The 20,379-nt window shown below is 40.7% G+C and overlaps 1 protein-coding gene across 5 annotated transcripts in view; it reads right to left on the minus strand.

Moving 5' to 3' along the window:
* The window catches only part of LOC130911332 (RING finger and transmembrane domain-containing protein 2-like), a 96,882-nt gene that overhangs the window by 7,354 nt on the left and 69,149 nt on the right, over nucleotides 1-20,379 (minus strand). For 4 of the 5 annotated variants that reach the window (XR_009062012.1, XM_057829216.1, XM_057829215.1 and 1 more), the window contains one exon: nucleotides 7,499-7,564. Coding sequence is in view for 4 of the 5 variants with exons in the window: in XM_057829216.1 (XP_057685199.1) it covers nucleotides 7,499-7,564 (66 nt within the window). In the remaining variant the exon portion in view is untranslated. Of the gene's footprint in view, nucleotides 1-1,157; nucleotides 1,790-7,498; nucleotides 7,565-20,379 lie in introns of those variants that run through there. The other variant, XM_057829217.1, reaches the window with a different exon arrangement.

Here is a 20,379-nt window from a genome sequence, read left to right on the forward strand (position 1 = left end):
GATTTTTTTTCCGGTTTACTCGGCACACGCATCGGCGCCTCGCCACAGTAGGGCACATCACTAGTGATTATTAAAACGTTCTTTGAGTTCACCGCAACCTGCCTTGTAGAGATGGGCGATACCAGTGTTTTTGGATTCGATTCGATACCAAGTAATACCAAAGCCAAATATTGCGATCCCGATCCAATATCGATACCAGAAGTATATATATATATATATATATATATATATATATATATATATATATATATATATATATATATATATATATATATATATATATACACACATACATATACATACAGAACAACCCTGCAGTGTTCTCAGCCATTCTGATGATATCTAATGTACAACTACATCAAGCACTCAAAAACTATTAAGTCTCTTTGTGTCAAATATGCTTTGCAATGGAAAACTGCTGCTTTTAATAACTAGCAAAGCAGTTTCCCTCAAACTCACAAACCAATCCATCAACAACAAACTCTGATTAGTCAGTCTCACTCTTTAAAGGGTATGACAACACCTGGCGAAATGCTAATATTCCATCATTTATCCATCAACGCATGCCTTTTGAATTCATATCATGCCACTTCGTGTAATTACACACATCGCAACACCAAGAAAATGATAGAAATTAGGTCGATTGTCAAGCTAAAAGGACCCACCCCCGAGATGCCGGAAATCTAGCATATTGTGTGCGTGACGTCACTTTCGGGAAACAGCCGGTGTTCTGTCAAAATGTTCTCCCTTATAAAATTTTGCTCCCAAAGCTGCTGTGGCGGTGAAAAAGCCCTCTTTTACATTCAGTTGGACTCTATGTTATCCAAAAGTGCTAAATAAACTAGTTACATCATAAACATACATGTGCAACACGAAAATGGCGTAAATTAATACTTAACGACACGGCAAAGTCGTTAACAGTGAGAGCGCGGCTTGCAGTTGCTGTGTACAGCTAACAACCCAACCTTTTTTGCACCACGGACCGGTGTGATTTGGGTCTTTTTTTCACGGACCGGTGTCCCACTTTTATATTCAGTTGGACTCTCAATGTTATCCAATGGTGCTAAAAACTATTTACATCACAAAAATACATGTGCAACACGGAAATGGCGTAAATTAACGCTTAACGACACGGCAAAGTCGTTAAGTGAGAGGGCTACGTGCAGTTGTTGTGTGCGCCAAACATGGCAAACGTAAGTTAATATTCCTTTCTTTAAAGAAAGTTTGTAGTGTGTACTTAGGAATCGCTGCATTCGCGGTCCTTTTTAACGTTACGCGCATGCCAACTTTGTCAGAACACCGGCAATGTGCGGCAGAAAAATACAGCAAATATAAAATAGCATTTGTTTTTAGCCCCGTCGTGTTAAGTGCAGGGAAAAAATACAACTCACCCGCTGAATCAGTGGGAGGGCTGAGTTTGTTTCGTTGAGACGAGATGGTCCCGAGATGGGAGAGTAACAGAAGCTAGCATCACAAATACACGATGTTGGAAATTGTAGCACAGTTTTCAGCTCGCTCCTAGCGATGTCGGGATATTCCGAAATGACTTTAATCCAGAACTTCGGTAGAGTTGTTGTCTCAAATGTACGTTTAAGTCGCCGTGATTTGCGATCTCTACAAGCTGATATTCCTGTTCCATAGACATGCTCGAATCACTCGATTTATTCACATACGGGTCACGAATTCACTCCTTCGCAGTTCGTGGGTCTTTAGTGATTGGGAAGTAGCATAAATTTTGTTTTCTTTGAGGTTGTAGGCACATCTTCTGGCTCGTCAGGTTCCCATTTCCCTGTAAAATTGCAAAATTAGCCCTCTTAGCACTGACGAACTTTACTCATTGTCTGCGTAGTCCAGCTCTTTTTCTCGCGTTCGGGAACTCATGGGTACTACATTGCGACAAATGGCTATTTGAAAATCACATAGCATGACAGGTTTGAACCATTTTAGCGATTTTTTGATAAAATACGAACGCAACTCTCTCGTCAATAAACAATGATGGCACCTGCCTCGACCTTTTGTTTCCTTGTTATGATGTCTCCACCCCATTCGGCTGTTTCCGGAACACTTTCGGAAATGTTCGTCATTTTCGATCTATTTTCGATAATTGCTCATTAATGTGATTGATTTTTTTGTTAACTTTATCAATATTTGTTATCTTGGCACATAACGGTTCTATTGATGTCTCACACCCCCTTTGCGTTTTCATATCCTTTAATCATGACCCTTAAATTCATATGCACAGAACATTTCCCTGCTACACGTTGTATTTGATCAAATTTTAATCTACCTAAGTTAAATATTTTTTATCTAATTAATGAACGAATTAATAGTAGCATGTTACCGCTCTCAAATGGTAGATCACTAAAAACAAATCCAATAATCAATAGTCACTTGCCGTTTTTGAATTTTATTTTATTAACACCATTTTCAAACAGATTTTGAAATAAAAACAAAAATAATAATAAAAATAAATAAATTTTAAAAAACATCTTGAAATAATTGAAACAGACCTTTAACAAAATAAAAATAAGTAGCAACAAAACATAAGAAATCACGCATTTACTAGTTTGTAACATAAAAAAAATATGGAAAACATTTCATGAAAAAATAAAAATATGAAACAAACTCACAAGAAATAATAAGAAATGAATAAGAAATAATAATAAGGTTAAGTAAGAAATTAGGCGTGAGAGGGGCGGAGGAAAAGCATGCTGTTCGACACAGGATAGGGACGTGAATGGGGGTGGGAGCACACGCCGGTGCACTGCTTATGTGTGTGCACTGCTTACGTGCGTGTAGAATGCGAAAGGGAAAAGTAGTACAAAAAGTGTGCACAAAAATATACCCAAAAATTGACAAAGAAAATATATTAATTCCAGATATCGATACTTTTCCTTGGGGATCGATACCTAAAATTTAACGCGCTGGATCCAAATATCGATATTTTGGTATCGATCCTCCCATCCCTACTGCCTTGCTGCCTTTTGTTTCAATGCATTTGGGTCCACACCACCTTCCTGCCCGGTTTTCCTGACAGAATGACGCAACTAATTCCCAGCGGGTAAAATCCATTTTCGACAGGCACGCCGACGGCCATTAGCCCAAATTCGGCCCACCTGCCGACCACAGAACATTTTCTTGGATTCAGATTTTTCGGACTTTGAGGAGGATCATAATTTATATGATCTCCTATTCTCAGATTCTGACTCAGACCCTGATTTTGATTTCACAGCCTGTTTCCTCTGATCGTTTTTCTTTCTACCCCACTACCTCTGTGTCCCGTTCGGAGCTCCTGGTCAGAGACTCATACCTGGGATCCCGTTGGGCCATCTATCTGGGACCCCCCCGGGGTGGTCTGCGGGGTTGCCCAGGCTCATTGCGGCCTAATGAGGCTGTTCTGCCACCTGAAGGCACTCGCCAAAAGCCTCGGCGTGGTCGTCAACGCCGACGGCATGCAGCGGTGCCGACGTCGTGGCTTCCTGAAGCTACCGTGGCGACGTCCAGGCCTCCCGCGCCGACGTCCAAGCTGCCCGAGGTGCCCATCCCGGCGCCTCGTCGCCTAGTCCCTGTCCCGGCACCTCGCTGTCTGGCCTCCGTTCCAGTGCCCGCGCCGACTCCCCGCAGTCCAGTGCCCGCGGCGACTCTCCGCAGTCCAGTGCCCACGCCGACTCCCCGCAGTCAAGTGCCCGCGCCGACTCCCCGCAGTCTTGTGCCCGTGCCGACTCCCCACTCCTGTTTTCCCCTGCGACTCCGCTGCTGTCCCGCCAGCAGACTCCTGCGACTACGCTGCTGTCCCGCCCGCAGACTCCTGCGACTCCGCTGCTGTCCCGCCCGCAGACTCCTGCGACTCTGCTGCTGTCCTGCCCGCAGACTCCTGCGACTCCGCTGCTGTCCCGCCAGCCAGGGGCGGACTGGGATCAAAAAGCAGCCCTGGACTTTGACTCAGCCCAGGCCACAAGAATAGCAGTAAGAAGGGAAACACAGACCCTCTAGGGGGATCCGGGGGCATGCACCCCTGGGAGAATTTTTTTTTTTTTTTTTACATTTATTGTAAAATGCATCAATTTTGAGAAAAATGAAGCGGCTATGAAGAACTACCCCTTGCATTATTATACATATACAATATAGTTTATTATTTTCTTCGCAGTATGTTAGCCATTTTCTATCAAAGCCATCTTTGCGTATGAATACTCTTTGTACAGTCAGGTGTTTTGTCTTCTTCTGAGGGTGGTAAGTAAAAAATGTGTCTAGACTGTGACTGTCTGACTTGGAGCGCTCAAACTACTGCAAGGCTGAACTGGAATTGGATTCACCTTCTGCCCTAGCGCTAAGATCAACCATGAAAAAACAAATTAAAGAATTTATTTTTTAAAGCAAGTTTTTTGTATCCAATTGATTATAACAGCACCTATCCTCTGTGTCTATAAAATGACTTCATTGTTTATGCCATAATTAATCTTGCCACAAAAATAATTAATTTCAATGAAAATACAATAAACGTTTTAAGACAAATCCTTTATACATAACCTTCATTGGAAAGTATTAACCAGAAAACAAAACGATATATAAATGATTAAAAATATATATCATATCAATTTAGCTACCTAAACTTTAAAGTAAAACCATTCATTTTATTAATATTTTATATTTCTTCTGAATTAATATTGCTGCTGCGTGTGCATACGTTGTTTTACAGCTAAAATATTTTTCTTAGGAGAGGGATAGTAGGACTAGCATACTGTAACTTGACACGATATCAAACGGGTACATGGACTAGCTGGCACTAACCCTTTAATTGTCATTTATTTCATTTAAAATGTAGCTACCTGGTGGATAACAACTGCCAGTATACCGAGCAAGTAACCCTCTTCATCCCTACTTACTTGCCCTGCGCTTGTATGGGGAACTTCCACCAGCTTATTATTACCCCCTCCCTCTTCTTTTCTCTCTCCCTGCACCGGCTGCACGTCAGAGCGGCTACCGCTCCCACTCTCACCATCGACGGGGGTTGGGCTATTGTTACCCGACGTGGCCGTTGCAGCAGAGGTTGCGCTAGACTTTTTCGTTGTCTGTCATTTTGATTGACAGGGTCATAAAAATCCGGTCATAATCTATTTTTACCCGTCACTTAAATTTTTAAAATGATGATAATGACATTGTGGTGACCCTTTGCTTGGCATAATTCACCTTCCGTACTTGTGTTTCCATTTGGCCGAGCACGTTACCGGCTACGACACAGTCACGTGACAGAGACACTTAAGAGCCGCGCACGTTCCGGCTTGAATAGAGAGTTCACAGAGAGCAGCAGAGCTACAGCAGCTGGACACAGCAATTCGAGCTAACAAGACTCTTAACATTGCATACCGCTTCAACATATTTAATAGTATTTAGTTTTCATTCATTTTAAATTAATATTCTGTCCGAACAAGCTTAACAGAGAATCCACACCGTGCCATCACACATCAAGCAGATGAATATTGTAACTTTTTCTCCGCAGTGACAAAAACAGCTGAATGTGGCCCCAGTAGTTAGGCTACATATGGAACAATGAAATTAACAGTTCAGCTGCTGTGGCCTCAACGGAGTCTTACACCTTCCTCCTGGTGCGCATGGACTTGAATTGCGTGCCCGCTTGTGCAGTCCCTGTTTTTTCACCTCTTTTATCAACACCATCGTCGTTTTGGGGCTTTTTGAAGAAACTTCGGACACTCAGTTGCCTTGACATTTTTCAGAGTAAGGCCAACGACGTCATGCATCAAGAGAGACAATAGCTAATTCATATGCTCACTCGCCACCCTGTGGTCTGGGGTGTGAATTGCAACCTGTCAAAATGACAGATGGACTTTAGTTTTTTCCGTCACCGTTTTAAAAAATCGGTCAACGACGGAAAATATTCGGTTAACGCGACCCCTGCGTTGCAGCCAGACTGCTGCTTGCGAAAATATTTGTCAACTTATGACATTTTAATGCTTCGCTCTCCAGTTTCTTTAATTTTTTCTCCCTAACCTTCTCCGGGCCACCCTTCTTTTTTCTTTTTTTCCTACCACCATCTATATTGTGCATTAACGCTCGTCGTTATTTTGCTTCCACAAGTAAGGAACCAATGAAGGCTACTCTGTGCTTTCTTGGTTCTTCTATCAGATTGGCGTTGAACAGCCAGGTGCATTGCTGCCACCTGTCGGATTGGATGCGAACTGTAGATAATCAGAGTATAGGGGGGATACAAACAGTGATGCAGAATGAATGGCGGCCGCCGGCCGTCCATGGCACCGGCCGTTCTGTGATCCTCCAGAAGCCACAGATTACCAGTCCACCCCTGCCGCCAGCAGACTCCTGCGACTCCGCTGCTGTCCCGCTAGCAGACTCCGCCGAACCCACTGCAGCTGACCCAGACGCTGTTCCGCCAGCAGACGACTCAGTGCCTAACTCGCCTCATGATGACGACGACGTTGCTCCCCACTTCCTGCCACGGCTTGGCGGCACGAACGACAGAGTCCTACCTCGTCCGGGGTGCCTGCCTGATCAATCCGTGCGGTTGCCCAATGTCTGGCACCCCAAGCGCCCACCCGATCGACCTGTGTGATCTGCCCATGTCTGGCGTTCTGGACGCCCGCCTGACTAGCCCTGACGGGCTGATGTTGCTCCCTCCTCCAGACATCCATCTTCTTAACGTGTTTGGGATTTTTTTTTCTCTTTGGGACGTCCGGGATCCGTCCCTTGAGTGGGGGGTACTGTTAGGTTTTGTATTGGTTCCCTCCTAGTGTTTTCCTGTGATTGCCCATTGATTTCACCTGTTGTTCCTGCTCCTAGTGTATTGCCAACCTGCCTCCTTCTGTGTCGCCCATCTGTTCCTCGTTGTCTCGTTACCCCTCGTCTCTGTGTGTATATAAGCTCCCAGTTTCTTTTCACTCCTTGTTGCGTCATTGTCTATGTCAATGTCGATGTCGAAGTCCTGTCCAAGCCCTCTTGTATTAGTCCCTCCGATAAAGTAAGTTTTGTTTGAACCTTGCATTTTTGATCCCCAGTACTTTTGGTTGTACTTTGTGCTTTTGTTATTATTAAAACATTTTCTGAGTTCACCGCCACCTGCCTTGCTGCCTGACAAGTACATCATGAGATAACACACTTACTCATGGCGTTATGCAATTTGTGTTCAAAGTTCACTGGGCAAAAGTAGCCATTTTTGTTGTTGTTCTTGTTGTTTAGACTGCGCGCTCTCGTGGGAGAAAGCGGAAATGCCGATTAAACTATAGCGGCTCAGATAAACCAAAATGGTGCAGTTTTGAAAATCGAACGTACCGATTTGAACATTTTTAACATAGTTTTAACCAGAAAAGTCTGTTTCGGTTCAAAATCGATAAATCGAACACCCTTACATTTGCTTACTGAATTTATTAACTTGCAACAGTTATCACTGAGGATTTCCTTTGTATAATTTCATTTTGACCTCAAAAGTGGGTTCGCAAATCAGGGTTTATGAAAGGCAGCCAAGGCTTACCTGAGAGTGACAGAGAAGGACCAGCGCCTTGCGCAGCGATGACGCTCGACCACAGATGTCAAATGACTGCAGATGACACACACACACGCACACACACACGCACGCAAAAACAAAACATGTTACTTTTTTTTGTCAGGAAATTTGCATGAACAGAGATGCAAAGGAAATTTTTGTTGACACTTAGTAATGCACAAAAATACTTAAATTCTTTATCAAAATACAAATAAACATGTAAATAACAATAATTAATCACACATAAACAATGAGCATACCTGTCAAGTTGTATGGTTGCGGTGTAATTTGTACAAGTGAGCACTGATTTTTAAATGTGTATGATATGTGAAGTCATATGTGTATATGGCGGAAAACACAGACAAGACTGAAAAAGCAGGTTCTGCTCTTGCACTCCTCTTTGAAATAAACTGCTGTATTTTAAGCCGAAAGAACTGTTGTGTTTGATAGAACAATATGTCTTTATGCTGCCATAGCAGATTCATAGCTCATTAAGCCCCTGAACTATTTTTAATTTGTCCCTTTTACCCCCGTTTACAGACGTTGCGCAACAGCTTTTGTTTAAACCCATCCATATAAACAAGGTAAGTAATTATATTTATTAATCAAAATGTCATTTTTAGCTTATAATCATTAAGTGATGTCTAATATTTCGTTTAAAAAAAAAAAACTTTAAAAATGATTCACTCGCGTATTTTAAACTTTTAAAAAATTAAGTCAAAATGAAAAAAATGGCGTCTGTAAAAAAGTCACGGATATCTACCTCATAACTATCGATTAATTTTATTTTTTTGTTACTGTCGCATTTTCCCCAATATGTTAGATGATAAAAAATCAATCCAAACAAAGAAAAATTGGGGAAAAAAAGTTTAAAAGGGTAAATATATGAAAAACAACATCTTGACCACTCCTTGATGTCTGCGATTTCTGCAGCTCGACTCTTGTTATACCATGTTTCACCCATAAAATCCCCCCAAAAATCCGGCTGTGGTCATTCACAGCTGTGTCTTGACACTCGGTAATACATGCTACATGGAGTTTTTGGATCGAAACAAGGTAAGTACGCGATAATATCTCGTTGAAGTCATGGCGTCTTTAATTCTGCTCTTTCATGCTCTCACCTCCAGATAGGGTTTCGCTGTTTAAATTTTTTTTTTTTTTAAATGCCCTCCAGTTAAATTTTTTTCTTCCCCAAGAAAATAAAGATTTTAAGCTTTCCAATGATATATCACACATGCATATCGGACAGTTTTGAAAGTTGGCCAAATTGGGGGTCTCAGAGCGGAACTTCAAGTCACCTGAATGTTTTCAGCCATATATATATAAGGAGTGTTAAAAAATGGATTCAGAGATATATCAAGATATTACTTCACGCAATTCTTGTATCGACTCAAAATCTGTCTCTATCGATCCTTACACGTTTGTTCTTAGTGGAAATAAGCAATTCAGTGACTGCATTTCTACTCCCGTATCGTAGTTGGCAGCACACAGCAACATTGCCTTGCAGTCTGCTGAAGTAACAACATTAGACTAGAGATTTGTGTATATCGCCCTCTAGTGGTTGCTTGGATTAGTCCTTTGACTGAAATTTGGGCTCACTTTGGCTTTGACTGCAAAAACGGAGGCATGGAGTATTTCGCATCTTGCATTACAACAGGTTTGGAGTAAAGCAGGTTTGCCCTAAAAAAGAGAAGATGCTATACTGAAAGCCATATGTTGTTCAAACATAAAATAAAAACATTTTTACTTGAATGCTTGATGAGGTTTCAGGAATAAAGTGATATAAATGTACTTACGTCCATTTTGATTTATTTTGATCTAAAGTGATATACAAAGTGTTCCTTTAATTTTTGTGAGCAGTATATGTATATATACAGTGGGGAGAACAAGTATTTGATACACTGCCAATGGGAAAACCCATTGACAGTGTATCAAATACTTGTTCTCCCCACTGTATATATATATATATATATATATATATATATATATATATATATATATATATATATATATATATATATATATATATATATACTAGGGCTGTCAAACGATTAATCGAGTTAATCACAGCTTAAAAAAGAATTAATCGTAATTAATCGCAATTCAAACCATCTCTAAAATATGCCATATTTTTCTTGAAATTATTGTTGGAATGGAAAGGTAAGACACAATACGGATATATACATAAAACATTGTAACACTGTATTTGTTTATTATAACAATAAATCCACAAATGGCATTATTAACATTCTCTCTGTTAAGAGGGATCCACGGATAGAAAGACTTGTAGTTCTTAAAAGATAAATGTTGTAGTTACAAGTTAGAGTAATTTTATCTTAAAATTCTTCATGTTTTCGTTTTAATAAAATTTGTAAAAATTTCAATCAAATGTAGAGTTAATATAATAATAATAATAAGAATAAAAATAACAATAATAAGAATAGAGTGACCAAAGTCTGAGCAAGTTTTACGTGTATTTTGCATAGCTATTTTGATCGGGAATGCCAGTTCACTTTGCATTGTTGTTTAACTGTGTGAGAATAGGGCCTCATTACTACAGACTGAAGTGCTTTTCTTTTTGTGAACATTATTTTTTTTTGAGAGACAGGAATATTATTTTTTTTTTGTGCTTTCACTAAATGATACTTAGGTTTGTTGTGAAGGAGTTGCCGAAGCTTATGCCAATAAACGGTGCGGTCCAATGAACGCCTGTGTCCAATCGCCTTTATAACATATACAGTATATCTCTGTACCAGAGGTTGCGCTAGACTTTTTCGTTGTCTGTCATTTTGACTGACAGGGTCATAAAAATCCGGTCATAATCTATTTTTACCCGTCACTTAAATTTTTAAAATGATGATTGTGGTGACCCTTTGTTTGGCATTTGGCCGAGCGCGTTACCGGCTACGACACAGTCACGTGACAGAGACATTTAACTCATTTGCTCCCTGAAACGTATAAATACGTTCTATTTTTAAATGCTTCACTGTCCCAAAAACGTATTTATACGTCTTTTGCGTTTTTTTTTTTTTTAAATAAGAAGCATATATACCTTCCACTGTATCTGAGAAACAAAGAACAAAACTCCAAGCCCATTTTAAAGCAATAAAACTGGCCACTGGAGGGCAGTAGCGCACTTTGCAAGACCAGGCAACCCGATTCAACAGCAGTGAACGGCCGGGCAGGAAGGTCGGAGCGCTGGCGGCACGATGCCAGGCGGCGCTCCGACCGAACAAAACAACGAGAGGACGCCTGAAAGGCCAGGCGTTGGACGACTACGCAAAACGAGTAAGACCCTCAGTAAAGCGGCTTGCCAAGCAGACCCCGCAGAAACGCAAAAATAATCCATCTTTGTGAGACAGACAACGATGAGGGAAAAGTTTACACGGCTGACGTGGCGACAACGGCGTCATCTCGGCGACAAACCGTCATCTCTCAGTAGTCATGTGTGAATAAATTGCTTCTTTGCTATCAAAAGCTCCATTTGGCTGGTTGTTCATGTTATTTTGTAAAAGGAAAACATTATTCAGATGTTTGGGATGTCACTGAAGCCAAAAATAGCCGTGTTAAAGTCAAACTTATGTTTGAAATGTATGCGTTTACAAAAAGCTCAGAAATTGGAAAATTGCTCAAACTAAGCTACTAATGCTGATTTCTAAAGAATAGAAAAAGATATGAACTTAATTTTTTTTTCTACTGAAAGGAGAGAGTCTAATCTTTCTTTTGGTGGGTACCATGTTTATATACAGTGCTGCTCAAAAGTTTGTGAACCCCCTCAACATTTTGGAATTTTCTATTATTTCAACCTGATTTCCTAATCAATCAATTCAGTAGGTTTTTTTTGTTTTTTTAACAGTTGTGTTGTCGAGACTAAATTAAAAAGAGTTTTCATCAACTGATGTAGGTGCAAAATTGAACTGTTTGGTCACAACCAAAACCGCCATGTCTGGCGAAAAGTCAACACTGCATACCACCAAAAGAACCTTCTCCCAACAGTGAAGCATGGAGGTGGGAATATCAAGATCTGGGCTTGCTTTTCATCCTCAGGACCTGGACAACTCCACATAGTCCAGGGAATCATGAATTCTGAGGAATATTGTCAAATCCTAGAACATAACCTGACGCCATCTGTTTTGAAGTTAAAGCTTGGCAGAAGGTGGATCATGCAACATGATAATGATCCAAAGCATTCCAGCAATACAACCAAGGAATGGCTGAAAAAGAAGAAGATTCGTGTTCTGGACTGGCCCAGTCAAAGTCCTGACCTAAATCCCATTGAAATGCTGTGGCGGGACCTGAAGCGAGCAGTTCATGCCAGACGCCCATCAAACCTCTCTCAACTGACTGCGTTCTGCAAGGAAGAATGGGCAAAAATCCCCCAAAGTAGATGTGAGAGGCTGATTAGTCACTACAGAAACCGTTTGGTTGAGGTAATCTCTGCAAAAGGAGGCGCAATATCCTATTAACTGAAGGGGTTCACATACTTTTGCACACATGATATCTGAGTTTTTCTTAAATCAACCACTTTTGTTAAATAAAGAATGACAATATAACTATTTCTTTTGTTTCAGTCCATTATTTGGAATGTCAGTATTGTGGATTTGGGTATAACTTAACATTTAATAAGGTTATTTTAGTTTTTTTTACAAAAAATCTGACCATCGCTGTGGGGTTCACAAACTCTCGAGCAGCACTGTAGCAATGGAACAGAATTTTCTGTGGGCCTTGCAAAATCAGTCAAAATCCGGAAAAAACGGCCGGGAGCGAAGGGCCTTGCTCTGGTGAAAATGGCTGGGAGTGAATGAGTTAAGAGCCGCGCGCGTTCCGGCTTGAATAGAGAGTTCACAGAGAGCAGCAGAGCTACAGCGGCTGGACACAGCAATTCGAGCTAACAAGACTCTTAACATTGCATACCGCTTCAACATATTCAATAGTATTTAGTTTTCATTCATTTTAAATTAAGCTTGTTTGGACAAAATATTAGGAGAGAATCCACACGGTGCCATCACACATCAAGCAGATGAATATGTAACTTTTTCTCCGCAGTGACAAAAACAGCTGACTCTGGCCCCAGTAGGTAGGCTACATATGGAACAATGAAATTAACAGTTCAGCTGCTGTGGCCTGAACGGAGTCTTACACCTTCCTCCTGGTGCGCATGGACTTGAATTGCGTGCCCGCTTGTGCAGTCCCTGTTTTTTCACCTCTTTTATCAACAAGTCGTTTTGGGGCTTTTTGAAGAAACATTGGACACTCAGTTGCCTTGACATTTTTCAGAGTAAGGCCAACGACGTCATGCATCAAGAGAGACAATAGCTAATTAATATTCTCACTCGCCACCCTGTGGTCTGGGGTGTGAATTGCAACCTGTCAAAATGACAGATGGACTTCAGTTTTTTCCGTCACCGTTTTAAAAAATCGGTCAACGACGGAAAATAGCTGGTTAACGCGACCCCTGCTCTGTACATATCTTACCCAAAATACAACAAGAGACACATCATTCCCACTAAAAGAAAGAAAACTTACAGAAATATGTGTGGGGCACAAATAGCACAATGCAACAGCATAAATGTCTCACAACTACTAATTCTCCCACTATTAGAAGAAATAACATTAGTAAGGAACGGCGCTGCCCCCAAGCGGCCGGTGGCATTCTCTTCACTCTTAATGCACATAAACGGCGTCATTGTAATCTGTTTGAGGCAACGTGTTAGCGGATCATTCAGTGCATGCGTTAATTGCCTCAAACATTTTAACGTGATTAATTTAAAAAAATTAATTACCGCCCGTTAACGCGATAAATTTGACAGCCCTAATATATATATATATATATATATATATATATATATATATATATATATATATATATATATATAGTAAAGATACACGATAATATCGGTTACCGATAATTATCGGCCGATAATGGCAATTATGACGTCACACAGATAATCCAGATATTAAAAAATTCAACTGATAATGCAATCCTATAATTATACACTTGATTTAGCCTCCAAATGTGCGCAACCAACTCAGCACCGCCTCCTCAACCCCTCCCCCCTCTGAAGCGCCTGAGGGAGGAGGGGTTGAGGAGGCGGAGTTGCACAACAGAGGCAGTTGGAGTGGAAATCATGGCTCATTTTCCGTTTGTGAAAAAAAACGACGCTCTCGCCATCTGCAAAACATGCAATGCATAGGTTCCACGAGGCGGAAAAAAGCCGCCTCATTCAACATAAACCCGATCAGCCATTCAAACCTGCATCACAAAGATTTTGGAACGAACACAAGGCTGCTGCTAGCGTGAATGTTATTGCTAATGTAAACACACATAAACGAAGTTAAACTACGGGTCCTGTGTCGACGGAGAGACGCTGCGGGGAGCAGAACCGGGCCCTGAATATGCCGCGGCGAGCTGGCTGGGGCGGGCGGATATCCAGTACGAATGTAGCTGCCGCTGCCACTCCGGTTTAATTCATCGAGCAGCACGGCCAGACAGAGGCCTGGCGCAGGTGCTAATTTGACGGCCGGACGGACTGAAGGGCACAGGCGGGAGGAGATTCCGGACGAGATACGTTTTTCTACCGAAATAACCCAAGAGCCAAAGCCCCGGATAAAAAAATATTGCAGTTTATATAACCACCATTCTTTGTGAAAAACATGCCGATCACAGTTTCACCGCGGACATTTGGACAAGTGATGTCAGGTAAGCACGCTTACCAAGATGGCACAGTGGTTTGATGATAATTTAAACATGCACAAAACCACACTCACAAGAAGTCAGTAATGCATTCAATATGTAAAAAAACGACCGGCCAGATGACTTTGTAACGCTACCTTTATTTTCAGCTAACAAAATTCAGGCACAATACAACACGCATGGGGACGTGAGCTCCAACTACGGCCTAATAGTCCTGCCGTGTATCAGCTTAGCTGCCGTAAAGCAAGTGTCGTGAATGCCGCAAATGTAAACAAAGCGCTGCCATGACACAGTACGCTGTAAATTTATGATGTCTTAATAGGATCGTTCTTCTTATATCTAGTCAAATAATTTTCCCCATCTTGTTTTGAGTGTTAAGGACTAGTTAACAGATGAATGCGCCAGATTATTCCACTTACTTGAAGTACGTAAATATTGGCATTTGTTCTTATTAAGCCCAAACACGTTTTTTTTTTTTTTTTTTTTTTTTTAAGATTAAGTATAATCATTACTTAAAATAAGGCTGGTAAGCTTATTTATAGCTAGCTATTTTTCTTCAAGAAATCTGAGTGAAATACACTTGAAGCGCTGGAAGATAATTTAACTTATTTACAATAGATTTACACTTAAAACTGACTAGTTTTAGGGAGGTGTGTTTTTACAGTGAAGGAAAGTTATATATGTTAGGAATGGCTTACTTTTAAAGGCATTTTTGTGCAATTTAGGTAAGTAATTGTTGCCAAACGTTTACCATTACACAATGTCAGACAATCTGTCATTATTTAGATGGTGGAATTTACTACTTGTTCACATTTGATGTTGAAAAAAAGGAGCAGTAAATTATATTTTTGCACAGTAATATTTTCTCTTAGTTATACTTAAAAAAACATTTTTAATAGAATTATCGGCTTGACATTATTGGTTATCGGTTGGAACGAGGAGGAAATTATCGGTTATCGGTATCTGTTGAAAAATGTATTATCGTGCATCACTAATATACAGTGGGGCAAATAAGTATTTAGTCAACCACTAATTGTGTAAAAGTTCTCCCACTTGAAAATATTAGAGAGGCCTGTAATTGTCAACATGGGTAAACCTCAACCATGAGAGACAGAATGTGAAAAAAACCCCAGAAAATTACATTGTTTGATTTTTAAAGAATTTATTTGCATATCATGGTGGAAAATAAGTATTTGGTCAATACCAAAAGTTCATCTCAATACTTTGTTATGTACCCTTTGGTGGCAATAACGGAGGCCAAAAGTTTTCTGTAACTCTTCACAAGCTTTTCACACACTTTTGATGGTATTTTGGCCCATTCCTCCATACAGATCTCCTCTCGAGCAGTGATGTTTTGGGGCTGTCGTTGGGCAACACGTACTTTCAACTCCCTCCTCACCCCATGGCATCAAAATAATAACCCCAGAACCACGAGGAGGGACCTAGTGAATGACCTATAGAGAGCTGGGACCACAGTAACAAAGGCTACTATCAGCAACACAATGCGCTGCCAGGGACTCAAATCCCGCACTGCCAGACGTGTTCCCCTGCTGAAGAAAGTACACGTCCAGGGCCGTCTGCGGTTCTCTAGAGAGCATTTGGATGATCCAGAAGAGGATTGGGAGAATGTGTTATGGTCAGATGAAACCAAAATAGAACTTTTTGGTAGAAACATAGGTTCTCGTGTTTGGAGGAAAAAGAATACTGAATTGCACCATACCCACTGTGAAGAATGGGGGTGGAAACATCATGCTTTGGGGCTGTTTTTCTGCGAAGGGACCAGGACGACTGATCTGTGTAAAGGAAAGAATGAATGGGGCCATGTATTGAGAGATTTTGAGTGAAAATCTCTTTCCATCAGCAAGGGCATTGAAGATGAGACGTGGCTGGGTCTTTCAGCATGACAATCCCAAACACACAGCGAGGGCAACAAAGGAGTGGCTTCGTAAGAAGCATTTCAAGGTGCTGGAGTGGCCTAGCCAGTCTTCAGATTTCAACCCCATAGAAAATCTGTGGAGGGAGTTGAAAGTCCGTGTTGCCCAACGACAGCCCCAAAACATTACTGCTCTTGAGGAGATCTGCATGGAGGAATGGGCCAAAATACCAGCAACAGTGTGTGAAAAGCTTGTGAAGAGTTACAGAAAACGTTTGGCCTCCATTATTGCCAACAAAGGGTACATAACAAAGTATTGAGATGAACTTTTGAGAGAAAGGTGCGGTTGGGATTTTACTTTCTCTTTTAATGTTTTGTGGTTGCCGTCAACTGGGGAGGCAGTAGGCGTGTTGTGTTGCACAAGTTCTGAAATAAATGATTAGAAACCTTACGAAGCTGGCGATTTCTTTGGCGATGTTACCACAATAATAAGTGTCACCTTAACTTATGATGATTGGCGAACAGAGGTCAGAGGAGGACCGTCGAGATCGTAGACATTCTACGGCCATATTGTTGAGCCAGTTCACGGACGCGGTGCCTACGCTCATTTTTTTTTTTTTATCATTTCCATTTTCATTTCAATGGTAAGCGTCACCTTTTTCACCACCTGCACTAACCTTCTTGGAACCTGTGTTAATTTCTCTCACAAGAAAATCAGCCTACGTCCGTCTACTGTGTTGTCATGTCGTCGTATTTCTAGCATGTCGTCGAATTTAGAAACAAATGGCAAGTCAAATTTTACGTCGGATGTCGAAAAGATCGTGTGCTGAAGCGATCATATGTCGAGGTACCACTGTATAGGAAAGTCAGTTATATACAATGATATTTTTCGGCCACTAAAGGCCCCCTCAAAGTCTGTGCATGCTTGTACGGTTTTAAACAATAGCATAATTTGTGGATGAAAGGGTTGAAGAGTAATGGCCATATGGTACAATAATTACACTTTTTTTTTTCACGTGCTTGTTGTGTCTTTAAAAAATATGAATAAAAGAGAGTACATTCCAGGCTTGCATACCTGCTTCGCTGTATTTGGGTCCTCCAACTTTTCCCAACACTCCCAACAAAGATCCCCAAACCATAATACCCCTTGGGATTTTTTTTAACAAACTAAACAAATGTAATTTTGTCAAAGAACCATTGAGGTCAAAATGAAAGTCAATCTAATATAATTATTGTGCACCTTTTTCCCTCCGCAATATGAAAGCAGTTGCCTATTCCTCTAAACTAATTTGGAGTGAAGCTATACAAAAATTGAAAAAAAAAAAAAAAAATTAAATGACGCATTTACCTGAATCATTCCCCCGTGCTATTTCTTCACATAACAGAATATGACTAGTCCATCCATACCAAAACTGTAAAGTGATCAAGTATAAAAGGAATGTGGGCCTAATGGAATGCAGCACTTCCTCATGTGACAGTTCCTCTCACAGCTGAGTGGACTTTTCCGCGACAGTCATAAGTGTCTCAATTTTGGCCCAGCTGCTCGGTTTCTCTCGTGACAGTTATATACAGCCATAACAACAAAACTCCCCACCTCCACAAAAAAGCCACTCTGCATCGCCATTGGCCAACTGGACATCGCGCCACAATCGGGTTAGCTCGAATCAGCACACTCCCTTCAGTCGAATAAAATAATATTTGGTCATATTTGCATTATTCATTGGCCATAACATGACCGCACGTTGTCACTGTCACTCACATCTCAGGCAGAGAAGCTGCAGTCAAACACTTCTATTTAGTCGATGCACCTCATCTACCTGAACCTTTCAAGAAGCATATACAGACCATTTTTCAATGTTCCATTCACTTTAAATGGGACATATTATGTTGAAAGTCACTATAACTTGTTTACCACATTAACTTAATACTATGTGGTCTAATACTATACACCTGCAAGGTATCTAGAATATCTGCACATGGAATGTACAATTTCACATCATTGCCTTTTCACCTGTCTAAGTACCACATCTATGCCTTATTTAAAGGTAAATGTACTGCCCATCTAGTAAAAGCTTTTATTTCTTGCTCAAAGGGAACCTTCTGTTTGCTTGGGAATTCCTCAGCTGATGGAGGGAATTATTATTATTATATTTTTTTTACCTGTCCTGTATAGCTGCTTAGACACAAGAGAATAGGATCCTTGAGTGTCCTTATTGTCTGAACATTTTTAATATGGAAGCTTGATTTTCTCTCATTGTGGTTGTTCATTATGTTTTATTAATTAAGTCACCCGTGCCACAACTGGACCTTACCCAGGCCAAAGCAGGACTCTTCCTAAGACTAATGCAGGACTCACATATAACATAGTACACATCTAATGAACAACGAGATTTTTGTCTTTTTAATTTTGAGTGGGCCAAATCCATGATATTAAAAGTAAACTAATGAAAATTGCTACTGTAATTAATTTCTTTTAATAAGCCATGTAACTTGCTATGAAGTTTTAATCAGGCGTGATACTGGTAGAGTGCCCTCCATAATTATTGGATTTATAATAATTATGTGTTTTTTAGATTGTATTTTTTTTTCTTCGAAATAATATGGGACCTTAATGGAAAAAAAAAGAGAAAAATCCAACCTTCAATACAAGTGCATTTATTCAGTGGGGAAAAAAATCCCACATAAAAAAATAATTATTTGACATCAAATAATGTGTGTCACAATTATTACCACCTCTGGTGTTAATACTTTGTACAACCCCCTTTTGCCAACAAAACAGCAACTAATCTTCTCCTATAAGGTTTCACAAGATGGGAAAAGACAGAAAGAGGGATCTTCAGCCATTCCTCTTTGCAGGATCTCTCTAAATCATCCAGAGACCTGGGTCCTCTCCTCTGTACTCTCCTCTTCAGCTCACCCCACAGGTTTTCAATGGGGTTGAGGTCTGGGGACTGAGATGGCCATGGGAGGAGCTTGATTTTGTGTCTGGTGAACTATTTCTGTGTAGATTTGGCCATATGTTTAGGGTCATTGTCTTGCTGAAAGACCCAGTGACAACCCATCTTCAGCTTTCGGGCAGAGGGCAACAGATTTTGATTTAAAATGTCCTAGTATTTCAAAGCATTCAGGATGCCATGCACCCTAACAAGGTTCCCAGGGCCTTTGGAAGTGAAACAGCCCCACAGCATCACTGACCCAGGAGGACCCAGGTCTCTGGATGATTTACAGAGATTCTGCAAAGAGGAATGGCTGAAGATCCCTCTTTCTGTCTTTTCCCATCTTGTGAAATATTATAGGAGAAGATTAGATGCTGTTTTGTTGGCAAAAGGGGGTTGTACCAAGTATTAACACCAGGGGTGCTAATAATTGTGACACAAATTATTTGATGTCAAATAATTATTTTTTTATGTGGCATTTTTTCCCCACTGAATACATGCACTTGTATTGAAGGTTGGATTTTTCTTCTTTTTTTCTATTAAGGTCCAATATTATTTAGAAAAAAAAATTATTAGAAGCTAAAAAACACATAATTATTATAAATCCAATAATTGTGGAGGGCACTGTTATGTAGCGTAAACATCTAATGTTGCTCACGGTGGTCTGCAGTTGGCTCGGGGAGCTTGTGTGTCTGCTCGGACGCATGGAAAATTAGCATTAACATTGCAGACAACCACAGGACAGCTGCTGTGGGAGTTAAGACTCCCACCAGCTTTACAACACCTTAGCATAAACTGCACATTTCCAAATGTGTCGCTGTTCAAACGTTCCGATTTACGTTGGAAGGATCTGGGTGGGTTCGTGAGAAAGGGCCAAATGGACTGGAAACACAGCAACAAAATCTTATGTACCGAGGATAGTGAAAATGCAGACATGACCAGAACTGCATTGTTTTAGAATGTGCAGGTTAATGCGTCATCTACAGCCACAGTGACACAATGCTTCCTCATTTCTCTTAACAGAGGAGGAACAGACTTTTTCTAAATGACCTTCCGGAATGCTTGTGGTCTGATGTAGGACTCATCAAGGGAGCTCAGCCTGTCCAAGTCAGACAGTATATATAAGAACATATAAAATAAAACGGGATAAAATAAAGCCTGTAATCAAGTCATTAATTTATGCAGGGATTATAGTTGAATGTTCTGATTCTTCTTGTAACACATCAACGTGCGTGGCGCCGCGCGAGTGGCAGCCTGTTACAGCAGCTCTGGTTCATTGTCGAGCCTTTTCGTGTGTTTTTACCTTATTATTAGGGGTGTAACGGTACACAAAAATCTCGGTTCGGTACGTACCTCGGTTTTGAGG

The sequence above is a fragment of the Corythoichthys intestinalis genome, unplaced genomic scaffold (assembly GCF_030265065.1).
Source record: "Corythoichthys intestinalis isolate RoL2023-P3 unplaced genomic scaffold, ASM3026506v1 HiC_scaffold_28, whole genome shotgun sequence".
In the NCBI taxonomy this organism is placed as follows: domain Eukaryota; kingdom Metazoa; phylum Chordata; class Actinopteri; order Syngnathiformes; family Syngnathidae; genus Corythoichthys; species Corythoichthys intestinalis.